Consider the following 16680-nt stretch of genomic DNA (forward strand, 5'->3'; position numbering starts at 1 on the left):
ACAATAGTTAGTATGGTTTAGTTGAGGTTAGTATGTTGTGTAGGTGTTAGAGTTGTCTGCTCTTCTTGTATTTAAAAGTGTTGGTTCAGCCATTGTTGATTATTCATTCAAGCAAATTGAAAGTTCATTTGTTCATACTCATATTCATCTTCTTCATAATTTCAACAGCAACGTCCTTGAAATTATATAGAAGCTTTTTGAAAAAGGTGATTTGGGGTATGTTGGAAAATAAGAGGTCATGGGTCTTCATGATCTCGCAAGCAGCCTTGGCGGACGAGACAATAAGGACCGGCATGCTTCCAAAGTGGAGTAGCATGAGAGGGCCGTGGATTAGAGCTAGGGTTTGGAGTGTACGATGAGGGTGTGAGCCCAGTTGATGAAGGTTTCTGATCACAGGCAACTTCCATGGAGAAGGTGGTAGTGATGATGAGCTTTTGGAAGAACACCATTTGTATAAGAGGGCAAGGAAAATGACCAGATGTGTAAGTTGCAACACGAAATGCTGCAAGAAGCTTGAGAATGTCGCCACAAGCACTTGGAGAAGGTTTAACATCTTGTATTCTTGTTTGTAGCTATATCCAAGCCAGCATGGTGGTGTAGGTATAAACTTATAGCTATAGAATTGGAACTTGATTAAGGACAAAAACAAAAGGGAATCTGTCCGGAATAAAATGTGAAGCATCTCAGATTAAAATAAGTAACCAATAACGTCCGAGGTTGGAACAAGAAAATCAAGAATATATAGGTGAGCATCTCGTGCTAAATTAATTAGTAATTTCATTGACTTATTCGACAGAGGTTGGGAACCTAAGTAGCACAGACACAGACACGAGTGTCCGTATTGGACACGATTCGATACGGAGACACGGCATATAGAAATTTTTTTGGACACGGACACGTGGTAAACACGTTAATTAAATATTATTTTTAATATATATATATATTAAAAAATTATTTTATAAATTTGAAAGTATTTAGAATTTTAGATGTATATATATGTCAAAGTGTGCATTAAAATGATGAAAACATAACTTGTTAGAATGGCTAAGGACTTGATAAATACCTTGGATAACCAAGGTTCGAATCCCACCACAAGCATTCTTATTTTTATCACGAGTTTCTCTCCTTATATATATTAAAGTGTGCATAAATATAACAAAAACATAATCTGTTGGAATGGTTGAGGAGTTGTTGAGTGCCTTGGATGACCAAGGTTCGATTCTCACCATAAGCACTTTCACTTTTATTATGAGTTGGTGCGTGTCCGCGTGTCACATTTGGACACTCGCGTGTCTGAATGCGGAAAAGCGTGTCCGGCGTGTCGGTGTGCGTGTCCGTGTCGGACACACTATACGCCACTATAATGGCGTGTCCGTGCAACCTAGTTGGGAACCATTCTCATCGACTCGTTCAATTATTGTAATTAGAGTATAATTTTGTATAACTTTCCCTTGATCAATAGGGTAGCGAGTATAATATATATTTATAAAAGGTTTCAGACGAGCCTCTAGGCGAGGCTACTCCTACACCCACCTCTCATATTATTACGATTATGCAAAACCCGAGAACCCTGATTAGCACTAGACATATTACAATAATCCTCGACTATGACATCTTGAATAATATTTAGAACTTCGTCAACCCAAAATTCCACTACACTATTAATACTAGCAAAATGTATTAACCGATAAACAACATTATTTACTTCTCTAAAACATGACTAATAGAAATAAACTCAAATATAAGGATGAGAGCTTTACAATCCTCCAGAAGCCTATTAACCTCAAAAGAGTACATAGTGTCAGATTTCAGGGCCGTCACAAGAATAACACAAACAATTTCCACCTTTAGAGCACAACACCCCACACACACACGTGCTGATTCAACATGCAGTGCGGAGTTCAAATCCTGAAGCCTTTGAGACCATGCACCATGTACATGTTGAGACACCCTGCCTCCAAATTACTCGAAAGGAATTCAAGCACATGGTGAATTTAATTGGAATCATACGCCGGCTGAAGAAACAGCGACGGCGGGGCTGGGTTTTGGGAGACAGAAACAGAAAGGTGAGGCTGAGAGAGAAGGGAGGAGAGTTTAAAGATTAAGGTGCTAATGTGAAATTATAATATTGCCCTTGAAGAAACTTTAATCCAAATTTTACGCTTAATTTTGGTTGCCAACAACTCTTACATATAATAATCATTTTAAGTGTACCACATGTTTACGAACTCGTATCGTCGAACTCAACTACTTCCGTGAAGAAAGTTTTCACGAATAACATACGAATTAGAAGTCAACTATTTAAGTTTCCACTTAGAACGACTCTCGATACGAGTAAATGATAATGGTAAGTGAGGAAGTGAACAAAGTTCGGGTCATGACACGTGCCCCTGATCATCTTTCACAACCCAACCAGCCCCTCATGTGCCATCATTTTTGAAATCCCCATCAAAATTTAATTTGAGTCTGCCACTCGGGGGAGGACACCAGTCTAGACTTTTTGTTGATTAATAAAGATCAGTGCGGGTCCATCTTCAATTGCTCTCTAACTATTTGGGACTTCTTTAAGCATAATGCTGAGTTCACTACATTGCATCAAAGTAATTCTAATCGGATTCATACCAAGTGTCTATAGTGTGTCTGCTTAGATTGTATACCAATTCCCTCAATGAAAATCAGATCAAACGAATGTACTAATTTTTAATGTTTTTAAGAATTTGATCAAATGGATTAGTATATATTAAAAATGGTCGGAGAGATCCCATATAAAAGTAATGACAAATAGTGGTTGCACCAAACTCTCTATTATAATTTTACTTTAATTTTGAGCTATCTGACTCGACAAATTTATGAAATCGTGTGTGAATGAACTTCGACCTTAATTTTTGGACTTGAAGCGATATTGTTGCAAGGTTAGATACACACATCTATGAAATTGATTGCCTTGAAGCTCTACATTCATGATCCTGATCTTGGGTAGGATAATTAAAATTATTTTCACAAGTAAATTGGTCCAATCGTCCATCTACATAAGGTTATCCATATTCAAACTTTTTATCTCCACCACATTATCCACTTTTACCACCATCACTATTATTTCCGCACTTGTGACTCATCACCCGAGTATTGGCTCTTAAATTTATAGTTCTTCTATCAAGTATTAAGTATTGACCAATAACTGTCATGTGATTCATTACTTTCCTCAATAATGCTCGAGGAGAACACTTCCTAATTAGATATCATTTGAGAAGATTATAGGACTGCTACTTTTTTGATATCCCTCGAGGAGATCAAATACTTGTCATTGAAATTACTCGAAACTTCATTTTTCATCTGAACATCCTCTAAGGGAACTTAGGGGACTACTCTATAGTCTTTATTTTGAAATTCCTAAAGGAGAACACGTACTTGTTTGTTTGCCAAATAAACAACGTAATTGTTGCTCTTGCTTAATTCCATAATCATACTTGAATCCACGAATATACGTCACAAATAACTCTCGCCATTCGATTTTGTATCATTATGTGATTAATAACATAAACAATTAAAATATATGGTTAGTTTACATAAACCATATAAAAAACCTATTTTACCCATGGGATAAAAACGGTTTTACTTGGAGGCAAAATTTCCATGCCGCGGATTTTACCAATTTACCACAAGGGGTAAGAAAACCTTGTGACATAGTCGGGTCGGGTTAATACTACGACCGGGTCGGAAATCCGGTGGAGGTTGATCTGCAAAAGATGTCGTGCAGCGTTGTTCCTTCATCGAGGGCGCTGGGTCCGATGTCTAAGGGTTTGCCACCGATCTAGGCACATCTGGAGCAGGAGAGGTGTTGCCGGTCCTGAGATTAGCGTCGACATGGATCTTTGTCGTTGATGGCTCAAAAGCCATGGCAGCATGCTACGCAAGGGACGTGCGTGCGGGGTCGATGTGATAAGGATTACAGTAGCGTAGCTGTCTGGACGATGGGGTCTTGGGAACAAGCGCCAGATTGAAGACCGTAAGCAAGGAGGAAATCTGATCAGCGCAGATCGAAGGAAAGAGCGGTTCCGGGAATACAATACCGGGTTGACCTCGCTGGTCGGAGGAAGGCTGGGGTGCCCAAAGTAGATTTTCTGGGTGCCCAAAACAAGATCGATTTCTTTTTTTTTCTTTTCAGAAATTCTATTTTTTTCCGTCTTCTGTCGAATTTTTTCAAAGATTTTTCATCTTCTTTTGTCGAATTTTTCATGGTAGAAGGATTTTTTTTTTCATAATTGTTTTAGGGTTCTAGACCTAGGCACTCATGGTTAGAACTACGTGCTGATAACGTCTTACACAAAAATTTAATTCGCATCATAATAGGGAAAAATATATTCATTGATAAGGGAGCCATTATATAGGCATTACATTCAGTATCCCGTAGATTTAGGGATTATATATCATTCATTATCTAGACTAACATATACTAATTAGAACAAGATACCTTAGAAGATTACAGAGATAATTCTCCTACAATATTCACCAATTTTTTTAAACTCCTAAATTATCCCCGCATATACAAAGTTCACTAAAATTAATGAAAATTAGAAGGACTTATTACCGTAGCATACCATAATAATCCTTGAAATATAAATACGGAAGTCTAGAACCGTGCATCATGAAGAGAAGAATTGCACGATTAGAAGACGAGGGAAACTGTCAGGCACACGATCTCAAACGAAGAGTATGTGGGACTTATCCAAGTACATATGTCTACATCAAAATACCCTCTCCCAATTTACGATTCACAGTTCATACAAAAGAGAGGTAGAGCGAAATCATGATCAAATTATCATGTATCGGTCGACTGTTTGCAAATTCGTTGAAGTCAAATTATCTTAGACGTGTGGTTCCTCTATAACGTGAAGGAAGTTAGCTAAGTTGTTTTCACATGTATTCCTATTCTCAGGTAATCTTGGATTTTAAGAATTGATTTTGGGAAGAATGTGTGTGTTTTTTGGTGAATTAGATACAGAGCAATGAGTTTGTTGGTTATGATAATTGGGTTATCAAGTTGGGAATTAGATTTTCATTCTTATTGAGATTTTATTGACTTTAATAAGTTTATGAAAGTGTCATTATGATTTTGTTCAATTCTTGACCTGTTTGGTTTGCTGTGAATGTGATAAAATGTTAATCCATCAATCATGATTTCTCATCGTTTGTCTTTGGTGATTGCAAGGGTCATGACTGAAATTATAATAGGGAGACTTGTGGAATAAAAGGTAAGGCATGCTTAACCAGTTGTGCTTATTTCAGATCAAAGTTTTATTCACGCAATTGAAGGTGTTTTCTTCTCCTTCAAGTCTTGGAGAATTATATAAGGGAGTTTAAATCAGGTAAGTCTTCTCTGAATCTCTACAACTGATGTAGAGATAATGGATTTCCGTAATTATACAATGGCCTGCAGTGGCTTACTGAGTTCTCATATATTATATTTTGATTATAGAAAATCTTTGAATGGATCTGAAGAGCTTTGATTGGATCCCAACCCATGTTGGTTTGGTTCTTTGATTATTCTCTTTAGTATTGCAATTTATCTTTTCCAAATAACTAAAATAACTATGTTGTACTTCTTTCCAAAATGCCTTCATTTGCAACTGCCATAACTCATTATTGCAGACTGAATTAGATCGACAACTAAGTTATAATAAATTGAAACAATAAGATTGCATCGTACTAGTGGCGGATCTAGGATTTGATCATTGGAGATGTTTGAACTTAACTATAAAAAGATAGTGGAGATTTTCAACGGAACCATATAATTTTACTAATTGAAATCAAAATAGATGGGATATTTCATTGAAACCATGAAGCAATTTTTGTTTTGAACACTTTAGTTTTGACTCAAATTTGTTATTTTAGTCTAATATACACCTATAACCATTGAAAAAGAATACTCATATATATCAGATAAAACGGCGTACATAATCAAAATCTAACACAAATACACATTTGAATAAATAAGCAACGTACTAGCGAGTAATTAACCTAACTAGCATTCTAGAATAAGAAATACTTGACTGAGGACACGCTATTGAGGAAAAACAATAAAGTTTAAAAGAGAAATAAATGAGGAGCGTTAGTTAGTTAAAGATGTTTGGCTTAGGAGAATCCCAAAATCAAAAGATTTAAAACCTAGTTTTTGTTTCCTTGTCTTGAGCTTGGGGATGCTTGAGTCACCCCAAAAATAGGCTAGATCCGCCCCTACATTGTACTATACCAGGAAGAAATGACAACAAGTCTCAGTAGTGGTAATTCCATGATGTCATTTAATCGGTTTGTGGCTCCATTGAGATGTTTGTTCTAATAGGGTCAGTTTTATTCACTCTGTTAACTGATTTTTAATTGCATAAACTAATTGGTTAGCTTTTCCAACTGTAGAGAAGTTTTTGGTTTTAAATTTTTAGTTGCTCTGAAATTATATGCATGGAAGTTATACCAGAGTTTCTTTTCTTTAAAATCAAAACAAGAGGATGAGTGTTTAAATGCATATATCATTGATCAATAATTCAGTATGATCAATTACGGCATATTGGTATATGTTGTCACCCCTTAAAAGTATTTAATTTTTTTGTCAGTTTGATACAGTTGTGAATTGCTCCATAATATGTTCATATTTCGCTCCAAATTATAGTTTGCAACTCTTTATTTGTTCTTTACACGATTACAATGTGAGTTTTATTCTCTACATTTGGGAACAGAGAAGTAACTGAGGTGCTTTCTCTTATATTTGAATCTTTGATGAAGCTAAGTTGTTTCTTTTTCTGTCAGTATGTAGTAAGTACATTCATTAAAAAACTAACACTGATAAGGTGTTTGATCAACTTACATCCTTTTGCAGCCACCAAAAAGAAGTCCTTTCGCTATTTGTTGAATTTGTCATGTGTTTGTATATATTTTCTTTTCATTGGTGTCCTCATGCGCTCAACTTGGAGCATATACAAGTTTGTTGATTGTGTTTCTATAGTTGCATGGACTGATTATGTATAAATGTTTATTCTTTTGATTATTATTCACAATTGTATATGCTTGAAGAGAATGAAATGAAGATTCAACTGTATGAAAATGATCTATTTCCTTTGACCGAGCATATGAATGTATATGTTAGGTTGACTTGATATATTTTTACTTTTATTTTTTTAAATATACTATGTCATATTTATGTGGCACTTCTCATATACGAAGTTTAAAATTTGAAGTATGATTTGGTGACAGTTTTACGATAAAGACGATAAATAGAAATCTATAGCAAACTTAGAGATAACTTATCAAATTTAGTTAACACATTGACATTTAAATGAGTATTTAGTGATGCATATAGTATATGCATGATCACAAAATAGATTGACATTAGGAGTTAATCTATGATCAAATACAAGATAATAACAGGGGAAAAAATGACATGAGACACTTCGACAATAAATGATTCGGCTCGCACACTAGATGATGTCCTTTCATACATGTGAAAATATTACTCAATTTTTTCAAAGTTTGCAATTTTTGCGTTCAAGATAGAATTGTCAATCTTTAAAATTTAGAAACAACATTTTCACAAGCGTGAGCACGCCCTTTTGCACGTGCATCGCACAAGCAGGAAGGCCAGTCCATGTATACAAAAAACTTGAAAAGTACCAATTGAAATACAATTACCAAAGCTCAAATTTTTTGATTGATTAAAATTCTTTCTTACAGCATATATATCGTGAAACTGTAGAAAGGAATGGTTCTAATCCATAATTCCATATTTTCCCAACACCTCCCCCCATATGAATATCACCGCATATAGGCAAAACGACACCGTTGCGACTATAATCAATCAAACTCATTTAACCCGAATTCATTCGTGTAAAGTAAAAAAGAAACAATAACAATCAAATCTTCCTCTCCTTCATCTCTCTCTGCCCACATGAAATCACGTCTCCGATTTCTAAAACCCGACGCCGATCCGACGCCGACTTATATTTCCAGCTCAACAAACCACACCGCTATGATTTGAGTTTCCAATCGGATCTTGCGTCCACTCCGCAATCGCAATCTGATTCCGATCAATCTTCCGATTTGTCGTGGTTAGATAGGATGTTGAAACAGTGAATCGAATCAGTGAGATTGAGGAATGGCGTGGTTCAGTGGGAAAGTATCGTTGGGGAACTTCCCGGATCTCGCCGGCGCAGTGAATAAGCTCCAGGAGAGCGTCAAGAACATCGAGAAGAATTTCGACACCGCCTTAGGGTTTGAAGACAAGGACAAGCCTGACTCCGGCAATGAAGGTACTTTTCCACCTCCCACATGTTCACATTGTTACAGCTTTGTGTAATTCTGAGCTACATTATATGCTTGATAGAGTAGAGCATGGAATACAAACTCGAATTTGTAATATATAATCAAGACTGTTATTTTGAGCTAGTGGCATTTTTGATAGCTGTGAATTATGTTTTTTCTTAGTGTATTATGATTGCGATCGTGCCGATATGATTCATTTTCTTGCCTTGGTAAGAAATTGTGCATATATTATGTTTTTGAGTTTTGATATGCCTCTCTATGTTCAGGTTCAGGATTATGGCCTTCATCTGCCGACACGATTATGTCCTTTATGGGGCAAAAGAGTGAGGATGACACTGTTGAATCATCATCACAGGGAGCCGAGTCTTCCAAGTCTGTAGCTAAGGTTGTGGATTCATCGTTGGAGCACGAGTCTTCATCTATGGTTGAAGTATCGTCGGTAGAGGCTGAATATCCACCTAAGGTTGAGAAATCATCAGGGGAGCCTAAATCTCCACCTGAGGTTGATGAATCGACAGTGGAGCCTGAGTCTTCTTTTAAGGTTGAGAAGTCATCGGTGGAGCCTAAATCCCCACCGAAGGCGGAGAGTTCATCAGGGGAACCTAAATCTCCACAAAATCCATCTGGGGTTGATGAAAAAGATGGGGCGACTGAGACATTTTCTGCAACTGAACGAACTGCTAAAGAGGACAATGAAGTTTCTGAGGAAGAAAAAAATGAAAAAAATGCTGAGACAGCAGAGGAAACAAAGACTTCGGAAGTAGAGCCTGAGAAATCAGAGTCTCAATTGCCCTCGGTGCCAGTTGAGGCACCTGAGCCCACCATGAATGCCACATCATCGGGTTTTGTTGGTTCTCAAGAAGACAATAAGATTTCAGTTGGGGGACCCTCAGAATTTTCAGAATCAGCTCACGAAATGTTAGGAGCTGTTAATGTAGGTGAAGTTGAGGGTAGTACTGCTATGCGCAGTGAGCCACATGAGCAAGCTGATGTGCATGAGAATGAAGATGCCCAAAAGGCAGACAAAGAGAATGATAATGAAACTGTGATTCAGGCTGGAGACATTACTGAAACGGTTTCTACAGCCAAACATGAGGAATCAACTGAGAGCCTGCCTCGAGATGTTACTGAGCCATCTGCTATTGACTCCGTTACCACTGAGGTGAGTCATAGCTCTAGTGGATCTCCTACCAACCAGTTACCTAGTGTATATACTTCCAATGAGGTTTCAGATGTCTCTTCGGAGTTGGTTATCATTGAGGAACCAGAAACTGGAAATCGAGTTGATGAGGATGAAACCAACTATGATGAGCAACGTCTGAGCTCAGGACAAAAGTCAGACTCTTCAGACACAGGAGCACATGTGCCTGACGCTTCCAACACTTTTCTTGAACTTGAGAAGCTGAAGAAGGAGATGAAAATGATGGAAGCTGCATTGCAAGGTGCTGCAAGACAGGCTCAGGTACATGTTGCAATGATTATTCTTCATCTTATTTCAGAGCAAGATAAGACGTCAGCCATTTGCCATATTTGTCATTTTTGTGGTTAAACAGTTGAGGGGCTGCTGAACTTTTAGAATGGAATGAGAGATATGTTCAACATTTATTATATAAATTTGATTTTTTTTAATTCAGTAGTGCTCCCTGTATATGTTTGTTATGTAGCCATTTAGGTTAAATATGTCAATTTTTTAAATTATATACGGCTGTGATTGTAAAAGTTAAATGCTTTCTTCTATTTCTATAGGGTAGTTAAATAAGTGGCTTTTAAGGTGAAGTAGATTATCATTAGAGATGCATAACATACAATGCTTTGCCTTGTATCTTTTTTTTTCCTGATCAATTTGAACATTTTTTTCCAGGCAAAAGCTGATGAGATCGCTAAGTTCATGAATGAAAATGAGCACTTAAAACTTATGGTTGAAGATTTAAAGGTGTGTATGTTTAATTAATTTTATCTAAGGATTGAGTCTGTAAAGCTGATGAATATTCCATGTATTCATTGAGTTTTACATTTGAATCATATTGCACTAGTTTTTCTTATCATCTCCCCAAAATAAGCTTATCTTCAATTTTAGTTTGTCCTTGGGATGAACAAAAAGCTGATTTGGGTACCTGCAACCATCAATTGCCTGCCCTTCATCCTGTCATACTCCTTATGAGGACGAGGGTATTGGAAGTTTGATGGTGACTGGTCAGTACCCAATGAGTATTATATCCCATTAAAGGGAAATTGAAGGATTTTCTTTGATAAAGACAGTTGGCTCCATGGCTTGTCATGTAGCCATTTCATGTTGATTGCTGGCTGTTATATTTTGAGGTTGGCCATATCAATCCCACTTCGTTTTACAGGTGTCGTATGTTCAGTTAATGATTACTGTGCACTCTTTTTTCAATTTGAGTTATACACACACACACACACACACACACAAAGGAATGCTGGTGTACATATTCGGATTGGATTTCTCTGATGCTTTATCTTTGTCAATGTAATTATCTTGGGTTATGAAACTATGTATTAGTACTTTGCTCCCTCAATCTGATGGTTTGCATTTACTCCATATTTCATCTATGTTTAATCTTTCTCTTTGAAAACCACCAAATCTTTTGTGGTTGAGGGGTTCATCTTCTCAATATATTTAGCCAATCAGGGATATAGAATAGCATCAGGGACTGGTGAAATTAATAGAGGTTTATCTACGTATGTGTACATAGATATTTATCCTTTAACTAGTGAAATCAATTGAACAGAGAAAATCCACTGAAGCAGAAGTTGAGTCTCTGCGGGAGGAATACCATCAGAGGGTTGCAACGCTTGAAAGGAAGGTACGGGTTTCAGTATCTTGTAAACGATTGTTTATAGTTGCGTCTTGGTTCACTTAATAAATTTAACTATGTCCAATAAGTTAAGATGAGTTATAACTGCTGGTAGTTTAAGTTCAAATTTGAGGACACTCAAGGGTGTATGCCAGTTTAACTTGTCTTTTTTCATCTACTGAATGTTTTATTATTTAAATTTTCAGGTTTATGCTCTTACAAAAGAAAGGGACACTCTTCGAAGAGAGCAGAATAAGAAAAGTGATGCAGCTGCACTTCTGAAGGAAAAGGATGAAATAATTAATCAAGTTATGGCTGAAGGTATGTGTTTTCATCCTCTCATTTAGTGTAGTGTACAAGTATCCTCCATTTATGCGTTTTTTGCCTACCAGGTGAAGAACTTTCGAAGAAACAGGCCACTCAAGAAGGTCTCATTAGAAAACTAAGGGCTCAGGTAACTGGTTTACTGATTGTCTGATTGGCCATTCTTCAGTCCATTTGACTCCAGGTTATTCTTATATTTTTGCTTTAAATTACCTGGTTAACAGATTAGAGAGTTCGAAGAAGAGAAGAAAGGGTTGAATACCAAGCTTCAGGTAACTGAATTTTGTTAGCCATCTTACATAAATTTGATGAGCTGCTGACGGCATATACTAGTTTAGGAATTACCTTCTGTCCTGAAGCATATATTCTAATTAAGGAATTACTCTATAGCACGCCCGCGCGGATTGATAAGTTCATATTTTCGGTACTGTTTGTCAGTCTTTCCAATAGTAATGCTTGGGTTGCCATTCTATCTTCAGGTAGAAGAGAATAAAGTAGAGAGTATCAAGAGGGACAAGACAGCTACAGAAAAGTTGCTGCAGGAAACTATAGAAAAGCACCAAACCGAACTTGCAGCACAGAAAGAGTATTATACTAATGCTTTGGCTGCTGCCAAGGAGGCAGAAGCAATGGCCGAGGCACGTGCTAACGATGAAGTGAGATCTGAACTAGAGAGTCGTCTAAGAGAGACTGAGGAGCGTGAGGCTATGCTAGTTCAGGCCCTTGAAGAATTACGACAAACGCTCACTAGAACAGAGCAGCAGGTTCGTAATTTGTCTATTCTTAAAAGTTAGTTTGAGCTGTCTGCTAGAATAGAGATATATTTCCAACTGGCCTGCCAAAAGTCATGGCCTGAGTTACTTTCTTCAATTCGTCAGGCAGTATTTAGAGAAGACATGCTTCGCCGGGACGTTGAGGATCTTCAGAAACGTTATCAAGTATGTAAAGCTTCCTTTGTTTTCCGAAGCTCGTCACTGCAATTCTTAATTCCTTTGCTTACAAATATCGTCTTTTGCTCTATTCTAGGCAAGTGAGCGGCGATGTGAGGAGTTGATCACACAAGTACCAGAATCTACCAGGCCTCTTCTTAGGCAAATTGAAGCAATGCAGGTTAATTAAAATATTTATGCATTTTTCCCTGAGAATATTTGGATCATTGCAGTGCACTTTCAGTAGTGCTCTTAGTTTACTGAATTCAGTTGTAGGGAGTTTGATTTCATTCTTAATTGTCTTCTTGGGGTTACAGGAAACAACTTCAAGAAGGGCAGAAGCTTGGGCAGCTGTTGAGAGGTCTCTTAACAATCGACTACAGGTTCGTAAAGTGTTTTATCAAGTTATGCTTTAAGATTGAAATCTGTGTCACTTATCTTTAGTACTTCTACAGGAAGCAGAGGCAAAAGCTGCGTCTGCTGAGGAAAGAGAGAGATCTGTGAATGAACGCTTATCTCAAACCTTATCTCGGATTAATGTTCTTGAGGCTCAGGTCGGTTTTTTTGAGTTGTCCCACCCTTGCTTTTGGGAATATTGCTACTAAACTAACTTGGACTAAATATATCTTACAGATTTCATGTCTTCGAGCCGAGCAATCACAGTTAAGTAAGTCTCTTGAAAAGGAGAGACAAAGAGCAGCTGAAAATAGGCAGGAGTACCTTGCTGCAAAGGAAGAAGCTGACACTCAAGAAGGCCGTGCAAACCAGCTTGAAGAAGAAATTCGTGAGCTCAGGCGAAAACATAAGCAGGAGTTACAAGATGCATTGATGCACAGGGAACTGCTGCAGCAGGTGGTGCTTCTAGTTCCTTTCTGTTTTGATTTCCAGCTAATAGTTTTTATTATGTTTCATCTCCGTATACAAAGTGGTTTCCCATGTCAAAATCATCTGTCTTTTTGCTGAGTAAAATTCTCCCTTCATTAATTGTTAACTGCTAGAGTATTTTTCAGGCATCTGAACTCTGAAGTAAGCAATGAACCAATTGAGAGTGGATATGGTTGACCTGTTTTTTGCTTGTAAACATGCACGATAACTCCCTGTGTTTTTGTTTGATTGGTTTCCCTCCTCAGTCATGGTCTTTCAATTTTCATAGTAATAAATTGGAACTTCCTCTTGGTAGTGTTTACGAAGCCAGTCCCTAAATTATATGTGACAGAAAAGCCTTTTTTATTCAAAGCATTTGTACAAGACAAAAGAATTTATACACATTTTCTCTGAGCATATTCTAAGTTGAATTCCTTTTCTTAGGTAAATTAAAGGATAGTTCTTTCAGTTGTCATTGTATGTTATTATTAGTTTCCATGAATTGATCTTTTGGTTGACAGGAGGTAGAAAGGGAGAAAGCTGCCAGGTTGGAATTGGAAAAGACATCTCGTCTCCGTATTTCCACTGTATCTGATCAGACAACCCTAACAAGGCAAAGCTCTGCTTTTGAGAATGGTATGAGGTTTTTGTCGCATAAACTCTCCAATTCTCCAAACTCTCCAAATCTCCAAATATCTCCATTGTCTTTCACTGATGCCATACATTTTAAACTTTCTACAGGAAGCTTGAACCGTAAACTTTCAAATGCTAGCAGCCTGGGGAGCATGGAGGAAAGCTATTTTCTACAAGCATCTCTGGACTCGTCTGATAGTTTCTCCGAGAGGAGAAATGCCAGTGAAGCAACCATGACTCCGTACTATATGAAGAGCATGACACCTAGCGCATTTGAAGCTTCCCTTCGTCAGAAGGAGGGTGAACTTGCATCCTACATGTCTCGTCTGGTAAGATTCATTTCTAAGCTCCTTATATACAGATACGTCATTTGTGTATTTAGTAATATGTTTCATCTCACGAATGATTTGTTCATCTTACTATAGGCATCCATGGAATCTATCCGTGATTCTCTAGCTGAGGAACTGGTCCAGATGACAGAACAGGTGGTTTACAGACCGTAGTATCTCTCTCTGTTTCTTTTTGGTGGAGGTATTTATTATTTACTTTAAAATTGACCTCGAGAGTTGATTATGTTGCTGCAGTGTGAAAAGTTACGAGCAGAGGCTGGCATGTTACCTGGCATAAGGGCAGAGTTAGACGCACTAAGGAGGAGACATTCTGCCGCATTGGAGCTGATGGGTGAACGAGATGAGGAGGTATATATCCCTCCATTTTGTTTTGTTTGAAGTCAATAATTGAACTAAAATTGTTTGTGTAATACAGATGTCTTATGAACTGTGATGACATTATATTTTTTCTTCTTCTGTTTAACCTCTTGAAAATTTCATTTAAAAGTCAACGAGAAACCATTTATCTGTTAAAAAGTTAATAAGTTTTGACAAATGCGGTAGTTTTTCTTTGTACTTTAGCACATATTTAGTAGGGTATTTCCTGAATTTAAGACTTGGTTAACTTTCATTCTATTTTATATTTTGGGTTGAAGGATGTGATTTGTGTACTTGAAAAAAAACAAAAAGGATTCTTGGGCATTAGCTCACTTTTTGTTTAAAGTTTTGATATTCTATCTTACTCTTTGTTGTTTTTGGTTAGATTTTGAGTGATAATATCTGCAGTGGGCTCCTGGTCGTCTGTTTTCCGATATTCTTGTCTTTTTTAATTAATTTTTTTAAAAAAGAAGTTTTTTTAAAGAAATAAATGGGACTTTTCCATTCACAATTAAACCAGGATTAGGGGTACGTTTTGGGAGTAGCTTAGTCTCTTCTGCTATTATATGGTATTCTCCTTCTGTTTCTGACCACAGTTGCGATAAGGTTTAGAATGTGATCTGTGTTCTTGGTAGCCTCTGTGATTATACTTGATGGTACTTTAGATGAACCTACTTGCTTTAGCATCTGTGACCAGTTGGCCAATTCCCTATTTGTTTTTTTTCTTTCTTTTGTGTTCTATTCATTTACTTTTGTTCATGAAATGCAAAAGTCGCCATATTATGTGGATTCCTGATAATTTAGAGTAAATGCCTGTCTGTAGCTCGAGGAACTTCGTGCGGATATTGTAGACTTGAAAGAGATGTACAGAGAGCAAGTAAACTTGCTTGTGAACAAGGTACACATTTTGCTGTAATTACTCTGCTTTTTGTTTCTTGAAATCCCGTTTGATTCTCTCTCATCTTACTCATACTGCTTTTTGCTGTAAACTTGCTTATATCTGCCCACATGTTTACAGATACAGATAATGAGTTCAGCAGTTGGAGCCTAACCTCATATTATCATATATTTGTCTAGCAATTCATGATCATGGTATATATAAAGCTATTGTGTACTGGTAAAATGCCATTGTTTTATTCAAGCATCATTCTGGGTTTGCTCTTGTTTTATTTGCTGAAGTGTTTGTAAAAGGGTTGGATGCCCTCCTTTAAGTTTTGCAATTTTGATGATGTGCATGTTAAAGTTAAAAACATGCATGTAATTCAGGGGAATTGTTGTATAGCATGATCTTTGGCTGACAGTTTTCCATGGTTATACGCAATTTATAGAAACAACTAACAGTCGTATTAAACAGTATCGCCCTATTCTAATGTCAACTACACCCTCCTTTGCTGTCTCATTGTTGGTATTAACATTCCTAATGTTTAGTCGTCTATTCTTTCGTTTCAATACGCCTTACAAGATACGGTGACATTTTTCACTTTTTCCCGGATCATTTCATTTCTGTTTCGATGGATAATTGTTGGTGACTTGGTGTAAAGGTTGAAAATAAAAAAAGAAATCCTCAACATTGCTTACAATTATCGGCTAGATGAAATTGTCTAGTTATCATCCGGGCTACTCTACAAGTGATGCATTCGGTTTAGGGACCAACATATGTTTCGTGAATCCTTTGCAGCATGCATTATGCGTTATCTTCGCATTCTCTGTGTCGGAATACTACAGCGGGATCCAAATACTCACAAATTGGATCCTGTAGACTTTCCAGGGCTAACTATTATGGGGTTCGATGGCATTGACTGATTACTAATGTTACGTTCCAAATTGCTACGTGAGATAGTAAATGTTTGATCTGTTGATAGCAATGAGACCAAGTTTGATTGAGGTATGGCTATAGTAAGAACCTGCAGACAGAGAACTGATTCTACTTCCAGCAAAGGAGATAACAAGCAGAACTCAATTTCCAATTTCGCCAACTCTATCTAATACTGTAACCTTGCTTGAGTCTTCAACCAAACCCGGCTGAAGATACTAGCAAGTGCAGAACACTTGGACTACGCTATTTAGAATAAAGTTTTGAATGATCTGAATAAGAAT

At 37.1% G+C, this 16680-nt stretch overlaps 1 protein-coding gene across 1 annotated transcript; it reads left to right on the plus strand.

The window, feature by feature from the left end:
* Positions 1–7906: 7906 nt before the first annotated feature.
* LOC126801038 (golgin candidate 5) lies at positions 7907–15883 on the plus strand. Its single transcript, XM_050528490.1, has 19 exons — positions 7907–8297; positions 8577–9772; positions 10172–10243; positions 11061–11135; positions 11333–11447; positions 11519–11580; positions 11675–11722; positions 11930–12214; positions 12329–12388; positions 12477–12560; positions 12697–12762; positions 12835–12933; positions 13013–13231; positions 13765–13879; positions 13985–14205; positions 14302–14361; positions 14461–14574; positions 15407–15481; positions 15602–15883. Exons 1-19 carry the CDS (start codon positions 8144–8146, stop codon positions 15632–15634), a joined length of 3153 nt encoding a protein of 1050 aa, XP_050384447.1. The 5' UTR covers positions 7907–8143; the 3' UTR covers positions 15635–15883.
* Positions 15884–16680: the final 797 nt, after the last annotated feature.

Source organism: Argentina anserina, chromosome 6 (genome assembly GCF_933775445.1).
Source record: "Argentina anserina chromosome 6, drPotAnse1.1, whole genome shotgun sequence".
Taxonomy (NCBI): domain Eukaryota; kingdom Viridiplantae; phylum Streptophyta; class Magnoliopsida; order Rosales; family Rosaceae; genus Argentina; species Argentina anserina.